This window comes from Ambystoma mexicanum, chromosome 12, assembly GCF_040938575.1.
Source record: "Ambystoma mexicanum isolate Mex_15411 chromosome 12, UKY_AmexF1_1, whole genome shotgun sequence".
Classification (NCBI taxonomy): Eukaryota; Metazoa; Chordata; class Amphibia; order Caudata; family Ambystomatidae; genus Ambystoma; species Ambystoma mexicanum.
The window spans coordinates 1,090,000,979-1,090,025,240 of record NC_090936.1 but is presented as its reverse complement, the minus strand read 5'-3'; the positions used below and the strand labels follow the sequence as shown (position 1 = coordinate 1,090,025,240).

General features: G+C 45.2%; 1 protein-coding gene across 1 annotated transcript in view; it reads left to right on the top strand.

The window, feature by feature from the left end:
• LOC138514262 (tubulin alpha-1C chain-like) overlaps positions 1 to 24,262 on the top strand; it is a 142,375-nt gene that overhangs the window by 59,844 nt on the left and 58,269 nt on the right. The window contains exon 2 of the mRNA XM_069629635.1: positions 21,924 to 22,146. Within this exon, the coding sequence (XP_069485736.1) occupies positions 21,924 to 22,146 (223 nt within the window). The remainder of the gene's footprint in view (positions 1 to 21,923; positions 22,147 to 24,262) is intronic.

The following is a 24,262-nucleotide window of genomic DNA, read 5'->3' as shown; positions in this document are numbered from 1 at the left end:
ATTGCGTCAATGGTATAATCACTAATACAAAATACAAGAATAGTAATTATTATAGTCTACTGAAACAAATGCACATTTATTATTTAGGATTATCTATATTGTCAGTATATTTCCATAACCAATTTAATCTTGAGGTTATTCCATAACCTCAATTGGCCAGTATAACGTTTCCATATCCAATCTAACCATAGAGGTACCACATATCAATTTGATCATCTAATTGGCATCAATGTGAGCATTTGTCTGCCTTTGCAGGGTTCGAAGGATTTGACTAGCAGGAGCTGAAAGCAGCTCCTGGGTATTCAGCAGAACTCAGTAAGTAGGAGCCACATCTGGGGAACCAGGAGCTGTAGCGTTTCACACATGTAATGCTCACATGAAATGCATATAACCTTACCAACTGTATATGACCAATTATGCTTTCTAGAAGTGTTCTGGTGCTAATTTATACACGTTCCCAACCTAGATCTATGGCGTGGCTGGGTTCCTCTAGTCACCACGATTATTCGCAGCTTGTGGCCCCTCAGACTCTGAGCCACAAGAACGGATGACTTGGCCATGGGGCAAAGTTACTGTTTATTAGCATTAGCATATAAACATAACCGGGATCACACCAGCAAAACAAAGCAATGCGCATGAGTGTCAGATTTCCCCCTTCGTCTACATATAGATGTAATGTCCCATGGATAGGTTTCCATAACGCCAGTTTGCTTTGGGAGCCAAATGTAGCGGTTGGTGTCAAGCCAGCCAATATAGCTTCCAGCAATTTCGAACCCTGCTTTGACTATTTGCCAACACTGCATTGTTTTACCCCGTCTCAAGGGGACAACACCCTAGATGATTCTTATTTGGAAACACATTTTGTAAGGCGTTTAATGCAGATTCTCATACTTTTTTCTTTTTAATTTTTTGGGGGGGGGGTGGAGGGGAGGGGAGGGGAGTATTCAGTCTTTATTTCTGCTGGGGGCATTTCTATTCCTGTTCTTTTGACGGCTGCCATGTGTCTTATTTTGGGTTTATCCCCTACATTTTCTTTTGAGGGACTACCTTATCTACCACACTATCTTGCATTGCAGACTGTATAGGAAATTGCTGGAGGTTGTAATTTTATCGTCTTACAATCCATGGAAAGTTACGCTCAGATGTGTACAGCATTTTAGAATGGTCCTTATCAGTGAACTTCGGGAGAGATGTGAATGGCGGTGTCAGGATTTACTTTGGAATCAGACATGACTTTGGGATTGGTCTTCACAAGCTGGATTTCAAGCTGTGTATGCTGAAAATCGTTTTGAGCGTTACCATTCTGTGTGACTGTACTTGCTATGTGAACCCAGGGTGGTTCGTATTATGAGACTTTGTGCTTGTTTCCTCCAAAAGGTCACTCGTTCAGAGATTTAGTTCCACACGCACGAGAATTTTGTTTGAAGAAACATGCAGGGTTTAGTGACTTCGTCAAAGATCTTGGTGGCATAAACTGCGTGTCGATGTGTAATGTCAATAACTGATTTTGAGGTATCAAAGTGACAGTCTGTTCCCATCTCCAGCAGCACACCTTTTCCTTATCCTTTCAGCGTTGATGTGAAGGTATTGAGGCTTATGGGTATGGGTGTGACAACTGGCTCCTTCCAAACAGGTACAAGACCGAGCTGTTGTTGGTGGGTGCCTCCCTTTGAGTTCTGTCTTGTGGACCACTGATTTCTGTCTCTTCTTTTGGTTCACTCCCTAAACCTGTCCAAGTAGTAAAGAACTGTGTCATTAAATAATATTCCTTTTTGTCATTTGAGCCTCAGGTTGGCGCAGTTTGACAGTCTACGCATGGTGCTCCCTTTTCTTCTAGAGCACGTTCATGCAATAGTGGTATCTTCCATGGTTGCAGGCTCTCTGGATTATTGCAACACCTTGTATCTAGCGCAGCCTTTTTACCTTCATCAGTTGCACCGCAGTCGGACTGGCAACGAAGCCTCCTTTTTGGGTAGCTGCCTGGTGACCTTGCCGTATTTGTTCTATAAGGTGTTCAACATACAGGAATTTCACATCTGAAAGTCTATTCTCTGGAAATGAAACTGGATGGAATCCATAAGTGCAATGAAAGGGCGAAGTCTTAATCGCAGAATGGTATGAATTGTTGTAGGTGTATTCGGCCATAGGTAACCAGTCTAACCAGTTGTCTTGAGCGGCAGAGACATAACTTCTTAAATACCCTTCCAAAGTCTGGTTGAGTCTCTCAGTTTGGCTGTTTGTCTGAGGATGGTATCCTGAACTCAAAGCCCGGGTGATTCCTAGAATCTGGCAGATGTGCTTCCAATATCGGGGAAGTATATTGGGACCCTCTGTCGGATATTATGGTCTCGGGTAACCCATGGAGAGAAAGATCTTGGCAATGAATGTCTGTGCCATCTGAGCGGAAGACTAGAGAGTTACAAAATGGGCCATCTTTGTATATTTGACCATGATGGTGGAACACCCTCCCGAAGGAGACAGATCCACCACACAGTCTGTGGAAATGATTTGGCACGGATGTGAAGGCAGCGGCAGCCTCACCAAAGCCCCTAATGGTTAATGCCTTGGAATTTTGGTCTGAAGGCATGTTTGGCACGACTCCACATAGCGTCGGATGTCCTTCCTCACTGATGGCCACCAAAAGTATCGGGATACCAATGCCCAAGTGTTTGAGTCCACGATGACCTGCGTGGCACGTACTAAACGCCACCTTTTGCAAGGTTTTCGTAGGTATGTATGTATGCATGCTTGATGTCCATGAAAATAACCTTCCTCCCTCGTCAATGTTTCCTGCTCTGATTTTTGTAAGTTGACGTAATGCAGAAGGTCCTGACGGTCGTTTCAAACGATTCAAAAAGCTTGGAGTCTTAGATACACCCAGGGCCAACCGGGGAAATATTGTTTCTGATCTGAATAGGTCATCAGGAGTAGGTTCTGTGCGAGACAGTGCATCAGCCTGTAGATTACATTTACCTGGGATAAAAGAGAAAACTATCCTGAAAGGAGAGAATGTGTGCCCATCTAGCCTGTCGGCTATTACATGTCGCAGCATATTGGAGGATTCTTAAATTCTGATGATCAGTTTTGACCTTTAACGGATGCTTTGCTATTCCTCGAAGGATCTTTTTATTGCCAACAACTCCTTCTCCAGTACGGTATAGTTCAGCTCCACAGGGGATAAAGTTTTAGACAAATAGGCTATGGGACGTTCCTGGTCTTGATCATCTTCCTGCAACAAAACTGCTCCCAAGGAGTACCTAGATGCGCCTGTCTCGATGATGAACCTCCGGGTCTGGTCAGGCATCATCGGTACTGGCGCGGTAATGAACATCTTGAGTGTAGCAAAGGCCTTTTGTGTTGATACTGTCCAGATGTAAGGGACTTCTTTCTTTAACAAGTTGGTTAGGGGTGTGTGAGAGTGGAAAAGTTAGGAGTAAACCTCCAGTAAAAATTCGAGAAACCAACAAACCGTTGGAATATCGTTGCTTGACTTTGGGACTGGCCAATTTCTTACAGCAGATACCTTTTCGGGATACATGGCGATACCCTGGGCGGACAGGATATATCCTAATTATGTCACCCTGGATTGATGGAACGAACAATTGTCCAGGTTACAATACAAGTGATTGATTCGTAGGCTGTTGAACATGTGACTCATGCTCAGGAATGGATTTGGAGAACACTACACAATGACGTAATGTAGTAGTAAATTTGGAAAGGGATGATCCATAAATCTTTTTGGAATACAGCAGGTGCATTGGAAAGCCCAAAAGGCATTACACGGTACTGCTAATGTCCAAACGGAGTTCTGAAAGCGGTCTTCCACTTGTCTCCCTGTTTTATCCTGATGAGGTTGTATGCTCCTTTGAGATCCAGTTTAGTGTATGTGTTGGCTCCCTTAACCGCCTCCAAGATGTCCGGAATCAAAAGCATGGGATACTTGTCTGGGACGGTTATATTATTCAAACCTCGGAAGTCAATACATGGTCTGAGTTTGGTTGTGTTCGTCTTAGGAATAAAGAACAGGGATGCTGCTGCTGGAGATGTTGATTCAGCGATTAGCCCGTTCTTGAGATTGACATGCAAGTAGTCTTGAAGGACCTCCTTCTGTGTTTGAAAGGATATACATTCTACCGAAAGGTAAAGGCTGCTCTGGGATAAGATCAATGGAACAGTCCTCCCTTCGGTGAGGGGGTAATTGTGAATACTCAGAGGTGGAGAATACTTCAGCATAATGTTCATATGCCAACGGTAGGCCTGACACAAAGTTGAGCGTAGTTGCACATTGGAATCTGCCAAAGCTGAATCGGTCTTGATGGGGACCTTTTCTTGGTGTCCGATACACTGTGTTAAGCAGAACTCAGAAAGAAAGACCCTGCAGACCAATTAATGAAGGGATTATGTTTTTGCAACCAAGGTAATCTTAATATGACTGGATAATGTGCTGCACGTATGATGTCAATGGTGAGGATTTCCTGATGTGCAGATATCGACCTTGTCAACGGCACGTCTGACTTATGATAGGACCTGAGATCAAAGGACACATCTACACTTTCCACTGGAATAGCTTCTGCTTTAGCTGACCGGGGAATGTTGTTCTGTTCGGCCCAGTGATCGTCTATGAAATTTCCCGCTGCCCCACTATCCACTAATGCAGAAACCTTGAAGCGTACTATCTCCGAATCTGAGTCACTCGTAGCACCATCATATTGGCATAGGGCGGATTGGTACACATGTATGACTAGATTGGAAGAGGAACCAGATTTCGACTCAGGATCCCGAACCGTGGTTCCTCCTACGGCCGGGCATTGGAGTTTCCCGCTCGTCTAGGGGGTGCGATAGGACACTCCTGCACCAAATATGTGCTAGCCCCGCAATACATGCAAAGGCCTTGTGTCCTTCTGCGGGTCCTTTCCTCCGGAGTCAAGGGCCCTCTGGTTGTAGTACCTAACTGCATGGGTTCTTCAAAAGTATTAACTCTGTTGATGGGGAAGTTGCAAAGGAGCGAGACATCCTCCCCTTATGCCTTTCGCTGTTCCGCTCCTTTAACCTATAATCTGCATCACAAGGGCGACAAATTCTGCCAAAGATGTGGGGCGAGGCACTCTAGAAACCTCGTCCTTCAATTCCTCGGATAGTCCTCTCCGGAATAGTCACTTGAGCATCATCAGACCACGTGGTTTCACTAGCCATCTGATTAAATTTTGTAATGTATGTTAATATATCTTGGTTCCCTTGTCGTAAGTCTAGTAGGTGTTCCTGTGAGGCCACTCGAATTTCCTGCCTTCCAAACCTAGTTCTGATGCTGTTGCAGAAAGCTGTATGGGAGTCTAGAATAGGGTTACTAGTGGTGACCAGGGGGGTTGCCCAGGCCAGTGCTGGACCCGCCATCTGAGAGATCATGTACCCGTCCCGGTTGGTGTGAAAGAAGGAACCCAGAACTGTACTGCACAGGTGTCCAGGAACTCTTTTACCTTGTGAGGATTACCATCAAATTGACCTCTGGGTAAAGGACCCGGGGCCACCTTCGAGCAGTGTGGATCCGACTGGCTGCTGCTTGGCTAACTGTACTGCATGCTGTTGCTTCTGTTGGGCCTGTCGTAAGGCTGCATTTTCCTGTTTGAGGTTCTGAACCTCTGAGGTTAAAGACTGTACAGCTGCAATTAGCTGCTGTATTTGCTGGGCCATAACTGAGTCGGGTATCCTCCAAGACCGATATACTAAGGCCAACCAGGCGTTGCTATCTGTTATGACTCAAGGTACAAATATTGCAAAAAAGACACAAGCAGCCATGGATGACGCCTACCTCAGGCTCTTCTGGCTCTGTGTTCTGAAGAATGTGAGGTCTTACCTAGAAGCCCCTCCACGGCTCTGCCAGAAAACGGCCTGAATGTAGTGGGGCCAAAACCCCCCAAAGGGGAAAAAACCTTGTGCTGCTAGAGTGCGTGGAGCTCGGGGTTGCAGCTGCCCAGATGTGTTTGTGGCGGTGATGGGTCTACTCGTGGAAGATTATTCCTTGAGAGGGAGATGTCCCGGTATCAGGATGAGGTCTGCCCGAAATCCTGACATAGAGGATACAAGACTGGAAGCGAGGATAGGTAGAGACGCCAGTCAGGGGAGGGGAGATCGTTGTGCCTGGGGATTGTTTGCAGGCGGCTAGCCGTGCTGCCCAGGCTGAGGGGCCAAGATTGTTCAGAATGAATCCATGGAATACCCGATCCGAACGGGGAGTGCGGCAGTACTCAAGAGTAGCAACGCAGGGAGCTGCTTGCAGTGTTTCTGGATATGCGACCCAGACGTAAGGGGCCGTGGCTACGAGTCCACTTCCTTGCGTAGGAAAAACTAGACTGCCGCTGCTCATTCCTTGTACGGCCATAACAGTGGGAGCCTGAGAGAGCGAAACACTGATGTTGCACAGTCGGAGGGGAAATTGTCACAAATGCAGGAGCCCAGCAAGCATCTGCCCCCCCCCCCCCCCCCCCCCCCCCCCCCTTCGGTAGTTTGTGGACCTAGGTAATGTTTAGCTCAAAGTGTAATCATCCGATACGTGGATGACATTTTGGTGTGCAGTGAGACAGAAGAAAGATGCAGAGGAGATTCATTTGGGAAGTCTTGTATATAGGACAGTTGATTTCTCACAAAGGAAAGGATGACGAGGCAGCAAAAGCAATTATGAAGACTTCAGAACCTAAAACAGTGGGAAATGCAAATAGTCAAAACTATTGTAGGGCCTGGGTTTTCGATTACAGTACATATATATTAATAAGACCAATTTATTTAGGTTTATTTATTTTTTTCTTTCATGCAACCCTCAAAGCGGAAAAGGGACATGACCCAGGCATTTTATTTTAAATTTGGTGGGGGGGCCGGGGATGGGGAGTTAACCCCCCAGGCACCCTCTTTGCTCCTTATCACATACACGTGCACACGTTTTCTTACTCTCATACTTACCTGTCACTCCCGTGGCTCGTCCTCTCGGTGCTTGTCAGCCCCTGCACGCACTAGTGTGCATCACAGGGGCTGACGATTCGATTAAGACTGCTCTGTGCGGTCAAAGAGCCGTCTTTGTAAATATCTTTTTTTTGTAATTGATTTTTAGAAAAAGATCTTTTGACCTAATACCATAAAATAACATGGCCAGATGGATGACTGAAGGATTCAAAGAATTAAAGGGCAATAGGTGCAGACAGTGTTAGGAATTCCAGGTTATCATGAAGTATTGTACTTTTTTTCTAATTCAAATGGTGAAGTCATGGCAGCAGTCCTCGCACAGAAAACATTAGGACGTGACATAAATCATTGGCTTATTATAGTGGCAGGTTTTAGATCGTTATGAAAGGGCATTAATCTTGTGAGCAATCTTTAGCATGCATTATTTTTGATTTTTAGAGAGCCGAAAGTATGTTAACCACACAGAACATAGGATACGAGGTTGAACCAATCGGGGAGGATGATTATGTAAATGATTGCACAATGTATGCTGAATAGATGTTCCGCAAGCTAGAGAACTCCATTGGGAGGGGGCGAGTTCTCTATTTATGGTAATTGAAAGAATTGACCAAACTACTGGGGAAAGGCATACTGTATCAGCGGTAGTAAAGCTGAACCAAGAGGGTGAATTTGAGGTAGTGACAAGATGGAGATTGCCTTCACATTACTGGGCACAGGCTGCAGAATTGGTGGTGCTTATTGCTGTGCTTCAAAGGTTTCAAGATGAGGAAGTGACGGTATACTCTGAACTTGCTTATCTGACACAACTGTACATGCAGGTTTGTCACACTGGAGAAGGAGGGGCTTCCACCACGCAGACGACACTCCAGTGCAATGCGGCCCTATTGGATAAACTCATTGAAGCATTAGGACTCCCGTTGACGCTCGCAGATGTAATTTCTTGCAGAAACGAAGCTGTAGAGTTAGAAGCCAAAAAGGGAACCCATTTCCCACCCATTTCTAATTTTGGAATAGAAGGCGTTAAACGGATGGCAGGAAGATGCATGTTGGTAAAGGAGGGCTTTAACATGCTGTCTATTCAGTTGATTGAGATACAAGATTTAGCGTGACAAGAAGAGCAGGATTTATGGAGGAAACGGAGGTTCTTTATCCCGTACAGAGACCACTTGGAGGCAGGATAGTACTGGAAAACCATTTATGCCTCTAGTCTTATTGAGGGTAGTGTTGGAGTAGCTCCATTAATCTGTGCCTACGACTCTAGTCTTGCTGCTACAATTACAGAAAATTGGTGTTCACCAAATTTGTTAGAGCAATTAGCACAGTAATTGTAAATTTCATTGTGTGCCAGAAATGTATTGCAGGGCACACATTGCGAACAGTGATAGGAGCAATCCGTCGATCCACATGCATATAGATTGTAGATATGCTGCAGACCTGCACCTGCTACAGATATATGCTAGTAGTTGTATATCTTTATTACTGGATGGATTGAGGCAGGTCCATGCATGCACACACTCTGATACCACATGAGCTGCCAAATTCCTTGTGCGTGAGGTATTCCCAAGGTTGAGGGGTGAGGTTTAAGAGTATTGTAAAAATAAAGGGATGGCAGAGGAGTCGAATGCCCGGTGATGGAGAGGGATAAAGGCGGGAGGAATCTCCCTTACAGGAGGGTAGCCAATGAAGGACCTACTTGGGCCCTGTGGTGTCCAGTGTGCTATGGGTGGCAGCTAAAGGACAATATTGTAGAGGCCCGGGATTTTGCTGGAAGGAAAGCTGCTGAGTGGACAGCAGGTCCCGCGGCAAGCATGGGAAGAAGCAGGAGGCCAGGGAGGGAGGCAAATGCGCAATTGAAAGGCAAGTCCGTCCAAGGAGAAAAACACTGGAATTATAGGAAGTGAACAAAGGGGGGAAACAACAAATCCGTGGAGGCGGGCACACATAGGGAAGGGACCAAGCATCATCGGAGAGGCACGTGCAAAGCTAAGCAGAGGCGAAGGAGTGTGCCTGAACATACGTAACTTGCACATTTATACTTGCCCGTGAAGTGTGGTTGCGCTATACATATTGGCGGTGAAGGGACACTCCGATGCCAGGAGCGAAGGGGAATGGCACTCAGGCCAGAAGGAGGCAACCTCCAGGGGCTCAAGAAGGACAATTGGAGCGCTGTTGGAGACGGGGACTGGGGCAGATTGGACGCAAAGAAAGGGGCCTCCAAGAATCTGTGGAGATGGCTCTGAGCAAAGAAGATCTCAAGGAATGCCAGAGGGAAGAATGACTAACACATTCGAAGAGCAGTTTGCAGCATTGCTTAACTGAACTTCACTGACCAAGGTCAAAGGTGAAGTGAAGACACTAGGAGAGAGTGGATGTGACTGAACAGGGTCTGGCAGAGACATCGGGCGAGGTACGTTGGAATAGTAAATTGTTGGACAAATTGGCTAGTGTCTCCCACAATCTGGAACTGCAGACAGAAGACCTGGATAACAAGTCGCTTTGGTCCAATATTCGCGTGAAATGCTTGAGTGAAACGATCCTGGACACAGACTTGAAACACAATGCAACAATGTTTCGGTAACTTGTTGATGGCTGTGCAACAGGAAGAAGTTGGGGGTTGACCGTGGGACCCAGAAGTTGGGAGTCAGGAGCAAGTCCTAGAGATGTACTTGTTGCTCATACGTTATGTGGTATGAAAGAATATTCTGAGTGCAGCAAGCACGTCAGTGAATGGGAATAATAAAGGAGGACATGGACGCTCATTATGTCAAGCATTCAAAGTCTTATCGCTTAATGTGAGGGGATTAAACTCCCCAGTGAAGTGTAAGAAAGTGGAAGCATTAATGCTACGGGCAGGGGGGTAGATGTTATGCTACAAGAAACGCATATACAGAAGGCCGACAAATCGGTTATCAGGTGGCAGCAATTCTCCAGAATTTACCAATCCAATGCAGTGGGGAGGACCTTGGCGGTCTTGATGGGGTTCAGACACGCTTAGTGCTAAGGTGGTGAGGGTTCGGGCAGATGTGGAGGGCAGGTATCGCTTTGTGACTTCGCAATTGAAGCATGAACAAGTTGCCATGGTAAGTCTATGCACCCAATTCTGGACCGGACAGCTTTTTGAAGGAGGTGGCAGAGAAATTGGAGGGTGATATTTTACACTCGGGAGATTTTAATTTGGCATGTGATCCCAAGGAGAATAGAGGGAGGTGATGATCCCTTCCCCTTTCATCAGTCATTGAAGGAACGCTTTGACCACCTGACCTTACAAGATGTATGGCGGACCAGGAGGGGGGGGTGAGAAGGGTTGCAGGTGTTTCTCACATATTCACCAATCTGTCAAGAATAGAATACGTGTGGGCAACAACACGGTTGATTGGGTGAAGTAAAGTAGAACTCTTTGCAATTTCATTGTTCGATCATGCCCCACTGCTGGTATTGATTAAGGAACGTGGGCAGTGTTGTGGGCTTGGTCATTTCCAGGGGAATTGTTGAACGATGAAGGGATAGCAGAGGTGATCGGGGACAAAATGGACTAGTAATTTCAGGCTGATGATCTGGACATCTCGCTGGAGGGTATTTGGGATGCTTTTAAGGCAGTGATGCAAGGGGAACTCATTGCGTTGAGAACTCTAATGAAAAACCCTAGAATGGCAATGGAGATTTAGAGACCCAATTAAGGGATACCCAGCACGCTATAGCCAAGCGCCAAATGAAATTATTGCACAAGAGGCTAAAGGAACTCGAGAGCTAATTGGAGCCGTTGTGTACCTGTAGGGCAGAGAGATCATTGTTGGTAACAAAGCTGAAATATTCCATTCGGGCTAACAAAGCAGACCAGTTGCTAGCTCAGTTGAAGGTATTGGAGGCGGCTAGAATGGTCCAGTAAATTGCACAACCTGATAGGTCAATTTTAATGGATTCAGAGACCATTTTAGATGCATTTGTCAATTGTATGCCTTTGGGTGGCTGGATTCACGGCCTGTAGAACAATACTTTTGAGATATTTCCATGCCGAAAATAACATCTATAGATAGCCTTGAAGGGGACATAAGGGGACAATCGCGGAAACCGGTAAAGTTCTAACCAAAAGTGGTTTGTTTCGACCTATTGCATTGATTAATATAGACGCAAGCATATATAGGGGTTGTTGGTGGCGAGACAAGCGCCTCTCACTACAAATTAAATTCTTACGGACCAATCGGTTTATTAGGGGAGACACACATGGGATAATACTAAGTCTTCCACTTGATGGAGAAGGTTAATACAATGCGGGTCCCGGCGGCACTAGTTGCTTTAGACACACAAGGCGTTTGATTGGGTGGAGTGGTCTTTTTTATAAAACAAATGTTTTCATTTTTATTTTTTTTGCTACCATGTAACGTATGGGGATGGGGCCTAATGTATACAGATGCTAGAGGCAGATTATAAGGCTCCCATAATGCGTTTATCGATTACCAAACAAATATCCTGGAGAATAGAAATAGGACAAGGTAGAAGGCAGAGATGCCCATTGTCTCCACTGCTGCACACAATATACTTTAGAGCCCCTCTTGGCCAAACTTCAGCAGAAGGTGGAAATAAGTGGAATCCCATATGGGGGAGAGGAGCATAAAGTTGCTGCTTTTGCGGATGACCTGCTGTTACTACACCCCAAGACATCAATACCAGCATTGGTATTGGCAGAAATGGTGTTCGTGGCGTGTCTCAAAGTACATATGGGGGAAGTCGGCACTGTTGTCATTGGGACTCTCAGATACAGAGGGACGTCTTATCTCGATACTCCCTGTTTGCGTTGGCCAAGGATAGTATAAGATATTTAGGGATCAATATTGCTAAAGTGATATTGCAGATGTATGAAAGCAATTACCTGAGACTTCTCAAACCTGTCAAAGGAGATTTGGGGAAATGGACCCCACTTCGAAAGGCTTGGATGGGGAGTGTGGCCACTATAAAAATGGTGTACTCCCGACGGTGCTTATTTCCGGGCTCTCTCAATACCAATCCTGTTTTCATAGCACTGAACAAAATGATCTTGAGGTCTATATGGTGTAATAAGACTGAGAGGGTAGCATTGTGCACCTTTATGGCATCTAGGGATAATGGAGGGCTGGGACTCCTAACTTTATAAAAATATTTCGAGACCGCACAGTTTAGGGTGCTAAGGGAGTGGCTTATGGGGGACTTAACAAAGCCCTGGGCTAGGATGGATGGGGCAGTAGCGGGTTGCCCTCTCGAGAGAATCCTCTGGCTGCTTAGGAGAGAGAGACCCCAAATACACCAATTAGCCTGGTGTATTGGCTGTGGTATGTGATGTATGGGACTGCTTACTTGAAAAGGGTTACGTATCTACTCTACCGTCCCCCTTCACTCTGTTATTTGGGAACCGGCAATTTCAACCGGGGACTATTCAGGGACCATTTGTACACCCCACCTGTCACCATTGTCTAAAGTTGCGGGATGTGATGCAGGGGACTGACATCTGCACCTTTATGGAATGTAAGCAGGACTTTCAACTATTGGAAGGGATAGAATGGAATATTACCAATTGCGACACTGGATAGCCAGCTCAGTGGTGGTTGGGGGGGGGGGTGCAGGGAGAGATCTTACTATATTTCAAAAATTCATTACCACACACACACACACACACACACACACACACACACACACACACACCAGTAACAAACAATTGGTATCAAAACTGTATTAGGTCTTTTTACTGAAAGAGGACTTATCAAATTTGGAAATATGTGCATAGATTGGAAAGGAAAGGACATTGGGGATCATTGGGTACTTTTTTGGGAAAATATCCCTAAGCTGATGAGGTTGATCCAGGTCCAATATGCTTGGCATAAAATCATGGTTCAATGGCAATACACCCTGGAGAAGTGGCATAAAATATACCTTCAAGTATGGATCTGTGTTGGAGGGAATGTGGCATGAAAGGGGACTGGAAACGCACATGGTGGAAGTGTCTGGTAATTGGGGAATTTTGGGAAGAGGTTACCGCCCAGATAGTAACATTGGGCATAGCATTGACTTCGAGGGAATGTATGTGTGGGTTATTTTGATCCAGGGATCGTCTCGCCTTCTAGGGCACATAGCAGAGCTGTAATGATTATAGTGGCGTAGTTGGTTATTGAGAAAAGTTGGAAACACAAAAAATCGGCACTGTTAAGGGATTGGCTGTTTAAATTGGAATGGGGGACTTCTAACTTACAAGTGGAAATAAGTACATTTTAAACTATTTTGGTCAATGGTTTTGGACTTCGTCGGAGGAGACTATGTACGTCAATGATACCCACACAATTAGAACATATTGGACATTCTGTAACCGAAATGTATCCTGAAATCTTCCAGACTGGTAAAATGGACCAAGATTCTTCCGTCTGTCGGGGGCGGGAGGGGTAGGGGGTACGAGGGTTGCAAATGTTTTTCTTAAATGCCAATAAAACCATGTTAATAAAATGTATATAAATCTGATGCCCATAGTGTAGTGAAGAGACTAGGTGATGAGGTGCATGATTAACAATGACTGCAAGTGTTTCTCAACGGGTCAAACACCAGAGGGAAGGGTCAAAGAGCAACGACAGTCAACCAATTGATGCAGAAGATTTATTAAAGCAACGCAGTCTCTATTCAGGGGGCTTGGTGCTGGTACGCATTTGTATGCACTTGCAAGTACGCCCAGTTTGGAAGTCTTTCGAGGCGGAAGAAGTCACCACCACACCTGCTAAATTAAAAAGGTGAGCCTTGCTGCATTTGCACAACATCAAACCATATAAAGGAGAAACCGTGACCCCCACCCCTCCCCAAACCTCCCCTGCAGCCAACGATGGTGAAATAAGAGAAGTTCTGCGCATGCAGATCTTTTCGATGGATAAGAGCGAAGATAAAGCGCACAAAACTAGAGGACCAATATCTTTCATTTCATATTTGCGGAGGAATAAATTGACTTTGTTATCCTGCAACTTTTTTAGATGGGTCAAAGAGACAAATTTTCTAAAAATTCCAGAGCTGAAAGAAAAGAAGCACGCTTTAATTTCTTATGTTACCCATTGTAATAACCATACACACATTCTTGTATGCTGTTTTTACTTCTATTAGTCTTATTCAGCTTTAGTAAGAAGACACATCAACTTTGTAACTTTTTTTTTGGCAATCTGAAGTCCAATCACATTATTTTCTGGATAATTATATCAATTATCTTGCAGTTCTTGATATAAAGAGGTGATCCATAGAGAATTACAGAGTTGTATATTTAAACGTTCATGCAAAGATTAGGTTTCAGAATATAACGGGCTTATTGCCATCAAAAAAATTGTTAATGTGGAATAATTATATCATTCTGTATTTGTTTTCCTCATTATTATGCCAGTTAGACTTGTTAATAAAGTCATGGTGGGGGACAATGAAACATTTACTATTGTCCACAAAGGAACTCAAGAACTGCATTCTTTATAATTTTACTAGGCACCCATTTCGATTGAAAAGGTATGTTGAGGAAGATCATGGAGATATAAATACATAGCTTGATAATTCGGCTCACTTAAAAATTAATTTATGGCATCAGCACATGAAGGAGGTGGGAGGAAGACCGTCGGATGAAAGCTGCTATGTCTGTTCTTTAATACTGTATGCCATGAACCCAGCAAGGACACATATTGCCAAATAAATGCCTACACAGGATGCAAAATGTCTTATCTAGCAGCGTGCACAACCTGAGGGCAATTTAAAAGAAAATGGGCATCAAGAGGGACATTTTCATATGAAGATATGTATGTGAAAACAAGGTCGATGGAAACTCTAATGGGGTGGACAAGCAAAAAACATATGTATCCATCCCCGATTGAACTAATAATTGTCCAGATGAATAGGGTGGACTGCTCAGATATCACAAAGATCAGGAGAGCCAGGATACAGGGATAGATCTCAGCTACTGGGATATGGGTGTGTTGCCACCATTACCAGATGGGAAGGAGTGCTATTATCTTGCCCTGCACACTATTGGAGAAGGAACCAGTAGGCATAGTGCAAACAGTGATTGACTGATGCCTAGAATCCTGGGCCAAGTACTGTTACTGGCCGTGCTTCATTGTCCAACCAGGTTAGTATCTATAAATGCCACTAAAGAATGCGACATGCTTCAAGAATGATGGCGTGTTTCTGGTTGTAGAAAACAAATTATGTAGGCATATAATCGAGGTCCAATGAATGAATGGAGGGAAATGTACCAAAATGTAGACCACATAACTGCGACTAAGCAGTTACGACGACTTTGGTACATTTCCTTTTGCCGACTCACATTACTGCGCCCAAGCAGAGCGGGTGTTGCAGGGGTGTCCCCCTGCTCTCCTTGGGCACTGTAACGGGAGTCTACGGCAGGGCCGAATTGACAGCAGAGGAGAAAGGTCACTCAACCTCAACCGGCTGAAGAGCACTATTTTGCATCAAAATCAATAAAGGCCTAAAGATATTCCAGATGAGCATAAACTGTTCACCAAGACAGCAATGATGCCAAAAGGGTAGGGTGCCCTTCTACAAGAAAGAACGAGGCATGATAACCTGGTCTGTGGGAATGGTCCCACTCAGTCTGCAGCCGCAAAGACTGGGTGGGACAAAGACTGATCTGCCAATGCTTATTCATCTTTTGTGAAGGGTACAGTGAGCTAAAACGTGTGGCTGCGGACCCTTGAGTGGGCACATTCCCACAGAACAGGTTATACCGTATTCTTTCTTGCAGAGGGCGGCCTGACCTCTTTTTGTAAGACAGCAGTGATAATTACCTCTATATTTATGCCAGGACTCCAGTAAATGCTAAGTGACTCCAGATTAGTAGATGGGAGTTACAGATGATCAATGCAACAAGAAAAGTATTTAATGCAACTAGAGGAGAATTTAGACCCATCAGGCTGATGATACTCTAGAACAGGTATGTCCTCAATCGAATTGCGCATTGAAAGGAGGCCTGTACGTCCAGGTCGGGCCTTCATGCTGCACATTCATACCATCTCATGCTGGAGAAAATGGAAGATGAAGCTGAGGAGACAGCAGGAGATGACTGGTTTTCATTTCTATTGTTGTGGATTCCAACCTGGCTGGTGAATGCCTTCAAATACTTGGAGCAATACTAGTGTTGGTATTGCTAGGATTTTGTCTCGTAAGGATCATCTTGGGACAGTGCCAGAACGACAGCCAAGATAGCTATTGGGATGAAGATAATGATTGATATAAATTCCTGAATTGGCGAGGAAATGCAACATGAGGAAAGTACACTTCAGAATATAAAGAAAAGCACCCTGGCACCTCCAGGAACACATTTCTACTACCCTACTGATCATAAATGTGTAGAACATTTGATATTCTGCCCACCATCAGGAGATTGTCACATGACTTGGAGTGTGGATGAACATATCAAAAAAGAATGCAGGTCACCAGAGGGGAGTGACCAAGATATGGATTCCAAAGAAACGGCAGTATAAAGAGAAGATGGAGATTGAAGAGGAAAATATGGTTGAGGACTCGGGCAAATTGGTTGAGGGGGGGGGGCGGTAATGAAGAGGAGCAGGTGGATGTTTTCCCTAGCTCTTTCCCTCAATGCCGTCATATTGGAACAGCAGGAGGAGAGCCTTATATGGGATCCCATGTGTTGTCGCTATACCCCATCGAGTGTACGAGAGATGATATGCACTCCACAACCGTACTGAATGTACCCTTGCACTGAGTGAAATCTGATGAGAGCAGAGTGTTGTCATGGAGCAGATATACTAAAACAATATGAAAATATGAGTGATGATGTAACTGAAGCGACAAGAGAAAGATTTATGAAAAAGTAATCGCATATGCAAAGAAGACTAACTTGCTAAGTGTAAATGCACAGTAAAGCAAGCTAGATGAGACATCGAGAAGCTTGCTATAGAGGAAAATAATGTGGTTCGGGTGGTCATAATGTCAAGATGGACACTGGCCCGTGTTGACTCAGTCCAGCTACCTCAGACAGACTGGGTTGCTGTGTTGATAGATGTTTGAGACAGTTTTGTGAGCAAAATAAACAAGAGTCTGTTGGCCTGGGATCAAGGATGATATTTTAACTGGGAACTGAACAATGCAGCCAAGATGGCGGATAAAACAAAATGGCAGTGTAGCCGTTTTCTTATTGGGGCCATTGTGGTGTGATGTGAATGTGCATAGGCCAACATAAATATATTATGAGACGCTAAGCTGAATATATTTTTACAATGATGGATCAATTGGGGAAAGTGGGGCGTAATCTGATGTGACTCGTGTGCTGCTAATGAGCCGATTGGGTGAGGATGCCAACTTCAGGGTTTATGGTGGGTAAACTGCTATACAATGTTGCATAGACCAATCTGCTGCCATTTTCTCTGCTATAATCTGTATTTGTATTTAGAGGCATACCTTACAGATGAGAGGCAGCCAATGATGCACTAAACCCTTTGTATGCCATAGGCACATATGTTCCCCCTAACCAAGCCCTCCCTTCAATAGGTGTTCAGTTTAGCGCTTAGGATGACGTCCTAGATGATGGCTATTGGGGGTATAAAACATTTTGTTTAAGCAAGTTTGTTTGCGATCATCAGTCTGATGGATGCCAGTTTGCCCTGCTTTAGTAGTATTTTGGCATATTCTTTGAGGTGTCAGGTTATTTGCTCAGATCTTTATTGGGAATCTCATCTAGCACAAGAGATGCTTCAAGGTGCTAGAGCAGAGTTTCATTGTGAATAGCAGTAATGGACTATGCTGAATGCACGTGTAGCTGTCTCTGTCCTACATTTACTCTTAAGGTTTTTCTTGCTATTGTTTTTTCCTTTTAATACTGCATACTAATCCCAATGGCAAAATGTACATGTACCAATATGCCCCCAGAACACTCAACTTGATTCCCCTGGGCGGCTATTTTAGGAGTCTTTGCCACCTTTGTAAAGTAAAAATACATCATTGAAAGCCTGTATGACTGCCTCCTGTGCTTCACCATTTCCGTTTCACTGTAGGCCAAATAACTGGTAACAGTTAACCAGCAGATCAGCAAAAGGTTTCCAAGTGCTTCATCGTTCGCTGGGGTGAGACTCAATTGCATCTTTCTTGGCCAATCAATGGACACCTAATTATCTCTGTGGGCCAATCTACTCCAGATGCCTGTTTTCACAATCTAACATCTTGTTACATTATGAATCCTTTAAAGTGCTAACCTTCATCAGTTGGGGCATGAATTTATTCTGCAGGTACTCGGGCCAGTTTTAAAGCAGGCGCAATGTACAATGCCCTACATTTGACCCGTTTATGCACTGTCTGCCAATGCAGGGAGTTGAGAATGGTAGAGGCAAGGCGAGAAACCCCAGTGGCAAGTCTACCTGCAGAATTTTGAAGGATTTGCAGGTGATGAAGATGGCCAGTGGGGGCAAAATAAAGAGTATTGCAATATTCTAAAGAGCCAGAAATCCTAGCAATCTAGAGGCCGGAGTAAAGGTGGGAAGAACTTTCTGCAAAATCCACAGCTTGAAATGACCAGTTTGGTCGACTGTACTCGCCTTGGCCAGCATGAAAACGTAGCTGACTGTTTTACCCCCCAGGTCTTTAACCACTGTAGAAGGCAGTTGTAGGGGGGGCCAAGATCAACAGGCCAAAAAGTGGTAGACCATGGTGAGACATCGGGGGGGGGGGAGTGGAGGGGTACCAACAACAAGAACCTCCATTTAGTCGCAGCCAGTTCTGACCCACGCAGATGTGAATTGCGGAGATGCAGGAGCCACAAGGCTCAGCCATAGAAGGCAGAGCCAAATAAAGCTGCATCAAGATCTGGGTGTTGTCCGCATAAGAATAGTGCCGAAAACCAGAAAGGTGGTTAAGTTTGAGAGGCTGGTGTAAGGTAGGCATGCTATTGAAGTAAGACGGACGCAAGTGATCACAATTCGAGTGTGTTTATTGAAATTTCAGAGTGTAATAAATGCCCACATAAATCTGAAGAGGGAAGCAAGCTAAGACCATCAAATAATAAAGAAGGCAGTCTAGTGGAGTCGTCAACTAAAGGGCCTATGATAAAACTATTGCCAATCCTTACTAATAGTTACAAATAGTGTGGGGTGCAGTTTATTAAAAAAGGTGTTCACAAAATTAAATCCAGATGTTCGGGCCGTTGGCCTCCCACTTTTTCAGCACAAAGCAAGGCGGTTCACTTGAGCCAAGCAAACTCTGGCTTCCTTGACACGAGGATACAGTTCCAATTTCAGCAGCAGGGCCTTCTGTGCCCAAGTCTCATATCTCGTCAAAGTTTCTTGATTCAGAGAGCCTGATTTTTTTTTTTTTTTTTTTTTTTTTTTTCTTTTTTTCATAAAATTATGCAATTCGGGTGCCTCACCCTGGATCCCCCTCTGCTAGGCTCGGATCCCTGTTCCACTTTCAATTAGTCTCCTTCAGCCAAGCTCTGACCAATTGCAGTTCACTTTATACTTCTCAGACTTACGAATGTGCACAGGGTTTAGCTTGACACATCGCAGGACCACTTTGATACAAACGTTCCTCAAAGTTCCTTTTCCACAATGCAGTTGCCATTCAGTTGGATATCTAACGGAGACCTTCGAATGAGCAGCCAGGTGGTGCCGGGACCACTCTGTACACAGTGTCTTATTTTGCTTTTTCAAAGTACATTCACTTCTTTAGTTTCAACTTGTTCGTGCTTCTCATTACATGCGCTTCACATAGTGTCCTTTGTGGATTTCTTCATTCAATGTTGCCACTTGCAACCTTAGTTCAAGCACAGGCTGATTTCGTATCCATCACCGGCTGTGTTGTTTTTACGGACACTGCTTTCTTGCAGGAGCCAAGGACAGCACCACAGCGGTTATCGCTCCTCCCGGTCTGGGTTATCGGCACAGGAGTGCCCTGGATACCTTTGATGCAGTGTAGGATTGTTCAGCTTCAGTTCCCGCTCTTAGGCTTCTCACTTACCAAGGCTCACAAAAGTTTTTAGAGGTCACGGGTACTTCCATCCTTGCGACTCGCTCTGGTCTCGCCGTCTTTCTCCTTGTGTACAACTGCCATCTTGGAACTCCTGTTTCCTCGTATGGTTCGTCTCGCTTTGAATGTGCTTTCGTGCTCCACTATCCGTGTGGGGAAATGTGGTGGGAGTCTGGTGTGTGCGCCGTGATCAGTAATTGTCTGCCTGTTCATGATGTTTGGACATGTCGGGTATGCGGTTCTGTTAGTCAGTTGTCACTCACGATTAACTGTCAGTGAGAAAGTATCTGTCGGGGAAAGGGGGGGGGGGGTGGGTTGAGCCTCTAGGTATCCTACCTGGTAGAATGGGGAAAAGGTGTTACAGGGAGGGGATACGGTGTCTCGCCCTTCGGTGTCCCGCTTCTACTCCCTGAAGACCCCTCATCCTGCACTGGTCCACCCCCAGTAACTGGTTCCAATAGCAGTATGCTGGCCGCCTGGATGCCAGATCCCGGGGACTAGTGAGTGAGACATCTTCAGCTTTTTCACATTAGAGGACAGAGCAGAGCCCTGGGGTACACCACAAGTGAGGGGAGGGTAAGGTGAAGGAGAGAAAGATTTGTCTGCGAGAAAGGAAAGATACCAGTCAAGAACCCAGCTGGAGACACCTGCCGATGAGTCTCTGAATCCGGATGGCATGATCAATGGTATCCAAGTCGGTGAAGAGAGGGAAGAGGACCAGGGCTCTGATATCACCCTGATCTATGATCTGCACCAGATCGTCAACCGAGAATACCAATACTGATTCAGTGCTCCGACCAGGCCGGAACCCTGACTAGAAAGGATCTAGAAAGTGGGAATCTTGTAGAAATTAGTGGGGAAGGGGTGTGATGTGCTTACAGCATTTTCATAGGGGAAAGAGGTGAGAAATCTGGCAAAAGTTGGGAAATGGTGAGGGATGCAAGTTGGTTTTACTTTTAACACATGCTCAAGTGCAGGGGGATGAGACCATTAGAAAGACAACGTAACTGACGACCGAGGTCGCAATGTGAGGAATGGGGTCCGCTGGGGAGATGGCATTTAAACCCAGAGTAGCAGACATCTCAGTAAAAAATTGGAAAGTCAGGCCAGGAATGAGGTCTCGGAAGTGTGGATCACTGCAGGTGCAGTAGGCGGGGGCCAAAGGACGGGAGATGTTCTGTCTGATGGTGGCAATTTTATCATGAAAGAAGGTGGAAAGGCATGTGCGTGTACTTTGAGCGGGATCACTCTGTTAGCTGAGGGTAAGGATTAGAGAGTTTGGACGAGCTTGGAGTTCCTTAGGGGAATTCGCTGCTGTTTCAATATGAAAAATGTGCACATTGTGACTTAGTAATGGTCAACTGATGGGCTGCCTTAGCCCTGCAAAGTGCCAGACGAGCTAGAGGACACTAGTCAATATTCCACTTTCGCTCTTCCTGTCTACGTAATGGGTGAATGACTGCAAGCTTGTTGGAGAACCAAGGCTCAGAGGGATGGCTATGGGGGTTGAGGCTTTAAAGTGGTCGGAGGCGGTAAGATGCTGCTGAAAGGGCAACCAGTACAGTCTGAGTGCCGACGACCGATAATCCGTGGTGCCCAACGGAATAATGACGTTCAATATTTAGCGCCAGTGCCTGGACGGGAGACGTGGCAGAACAGGTGCTGTAGGAGCAGGGCAGGCAATAATAGAGCAGGGTATGCTGAGGTGGTCGGACCACGCAACAGGAAAATTAAAATCCCCTAGAACAGCTAGTGTCAAATTTTGCCCACTGTACCATATTTGCTCCCAAGGTTTGCCTTTATGTAATCCCAAGATTGTTTCATTAATTGCATGAATAGTTGGACGATAAGTTAGGATCGTAACTGCGCAACTGGACTGGAGCAGGCCACGTTTGCCCGACCTTCGGAAGGCATAAATTAAATGGTGAAATGTGTGGAAAAATATTGTAATTTTGTTGACTACTTTAGGAGATAATTGACTGGTTTCCTTTTGTTCGCAGAGGGAGTGCTTATCAATCCATGTTGGCCAGGCCGGAGTGCAGATGGGCAATGCTTGCTGGGAGTTGTACTGTTTGGAGCATGGAATCAGCCCTGGGGGTGTGATCGACTCGGATAAAGGCACGGACCAGGGCGACTCTTCCTTTCAGACCTTCTTCAGTGACACTGGAACAGGGAGGCATGTTCCCAGAGCGCTCTTCATCGATCTGGAACCCACGGTTATTGGTAATGTATGTTTTTAAACCTTGCGCATGTTGTACAGATGCAGTGCATGTGCATGCTAAGCTGCAGGTGCCTGTAACCTGCCAGATGTTTTGGATTACAAATCGCATGATACCTAAATATTGACTATGCTATGTAAGGCTGGTGGGAGTTGTAGGAACCTCCCTAGAAAGCTAAAGGTGCATCCCCAGACTACATTGGCAGAAAATGGGTTTGTGGCCTAGTAATGTGTTGAGATCTAGCGTAATTTTCAACTGGGTTCGCGTTACTGAATTGCATGAAGGGAGTCGGAACAAAAATGAGGAGCTAGCTTTTCGTAGGAGCTTACTTTTCCATTGACGCACCCTGGGCTGAATCTCCTAAATGCCTGGGCTTGTGCACTAGAAGAATGATTGGATTAACAATGGATGCTGAAGTCCTCCATAGTGGTGCCAGTGTCTTCACACTGTCCATGTACCCTAAGCCTAATCTAAGTGGTGATGGGAATGTGCCAAAGGGGTAGAAATGGAGGCCACCCAACTATGCATGAAGGTCTGTGTCCTACAGGTAGCTTAGCTCGAACAAATATGTACCATCTTATCCTATGACTGCTGAGCACAACCTACTGATCTTGGCTGCTCCATAGTCTTATAAGAAGCCTATTCCCCCCCCCCCCCCCCCCGACACTTGCTAGATTCTTCTTGTAGCACAGATCTGATATATAGGCGGCCTCGTTATTTGTGACGGCCCCCCATGAATTCCATTTGTTTTTTGCAACTAGTATTTTTACCCTCACACCTTAACCTGAAATGGTTGGATTTAACCTCTACTCCAAATATGTTCGTAACCATGTTTGCATCGGAGTACCAACTAAATAGCTAAAGTAAAAGGTTTTCTGAAAGTCTGTTTCTTTAGGTGCTCCCAAATGGCTGCCACTTTGATGACAAAACGGTGGCCCTGTTCGGTCACTTGGAATTCCCCTCCACCTCCCTCTGGCACCAATAGTCTGAGAAGAAAAATGGTCATGGGTTGCCAGCCCCTTTTCTTACTATGGGTTAAACATGGTGTCTGCCCAAGTGGCTTCTCGGGAGTTCCTGAAACATGGCGGTGCACTTAAGGTGGAAAAATTTCAGCTGGGAAGGGATGTGGTAATGATGCATATTCCATAGAATTGTAAATTTTGAAACCTTTTAGTATTTAGTTTTATTTTGACTAGTTATTGAGCGCGGCCCTAACTTCAGGAAGCAACGGAACTTTACTATTTGTGCGGGGGAGGCTGCCAACAATTGGGCAGCACTGGCAATTTGTCAGCAAGGGATCTACAAGCAACCAGGGAAGGAAACTGAGGGAAACCCATCACCCAGTCTTCGGTTAGGTGGAGGGGGTGTGGACCTAAATGTTAGGAGCGGGTTGTCCTTAAAGAGGCTCCTTCCTGAAATGTAGAAGTGAAGGGAAGAGTCTTGTGTTGCTGCGAGGAGGTTCAAGAGTCTAGGAATTAAAGGGAGACACCCTTGTAATGTTGTAATTGCTTTGGTGTGGTCAGCAGATTCTAATGTTTAAAGACTGCTGACTGTTTAGCCACTGCAGTGTTAATACTGTACAAGTACAGTGCTCAATACTGTGGTGCTCTATAAAATAGACGTTAAAGTGTAATTTAATTCAAAGATGGCACATATGTTCTTAGACTGATTTTTCTGTCTGCTTGTTTGGGGGTGTTTGCAGTGGAGCTGGTGCAGCGAAGAACAGTACTGTAATGATGGCTATTTTTACTCCATGTTTTTATTTTTTTTGTTGCACATATCGAACTGCAAAACATGCCTACCACTTTTGCAAAAATGCAAGCATGCAGTGATCACATCGATTGCACATCTGTTTTCATGCTACAACCCCGCACTTGAGACTGCAGGGGACACCCCTGCAACCCTCTTGTACAGTATAATGGGTATTCGTCATTTTCGTCTACTGCCAAAATTCACAGTAAACGTGCATTCTGGGTTTTTCCCCCCTCAATTTTGGTACAATACCAGAACACCCAGTCTTCACCCGATTGTTGGCGGTCTGTGCACGTATTCCAGCTTTTTAGGTAGGCAAAATAAGTTTCCTCAAAGCCTTAAAACAGTCTGAGGTGCCAAACGGACCG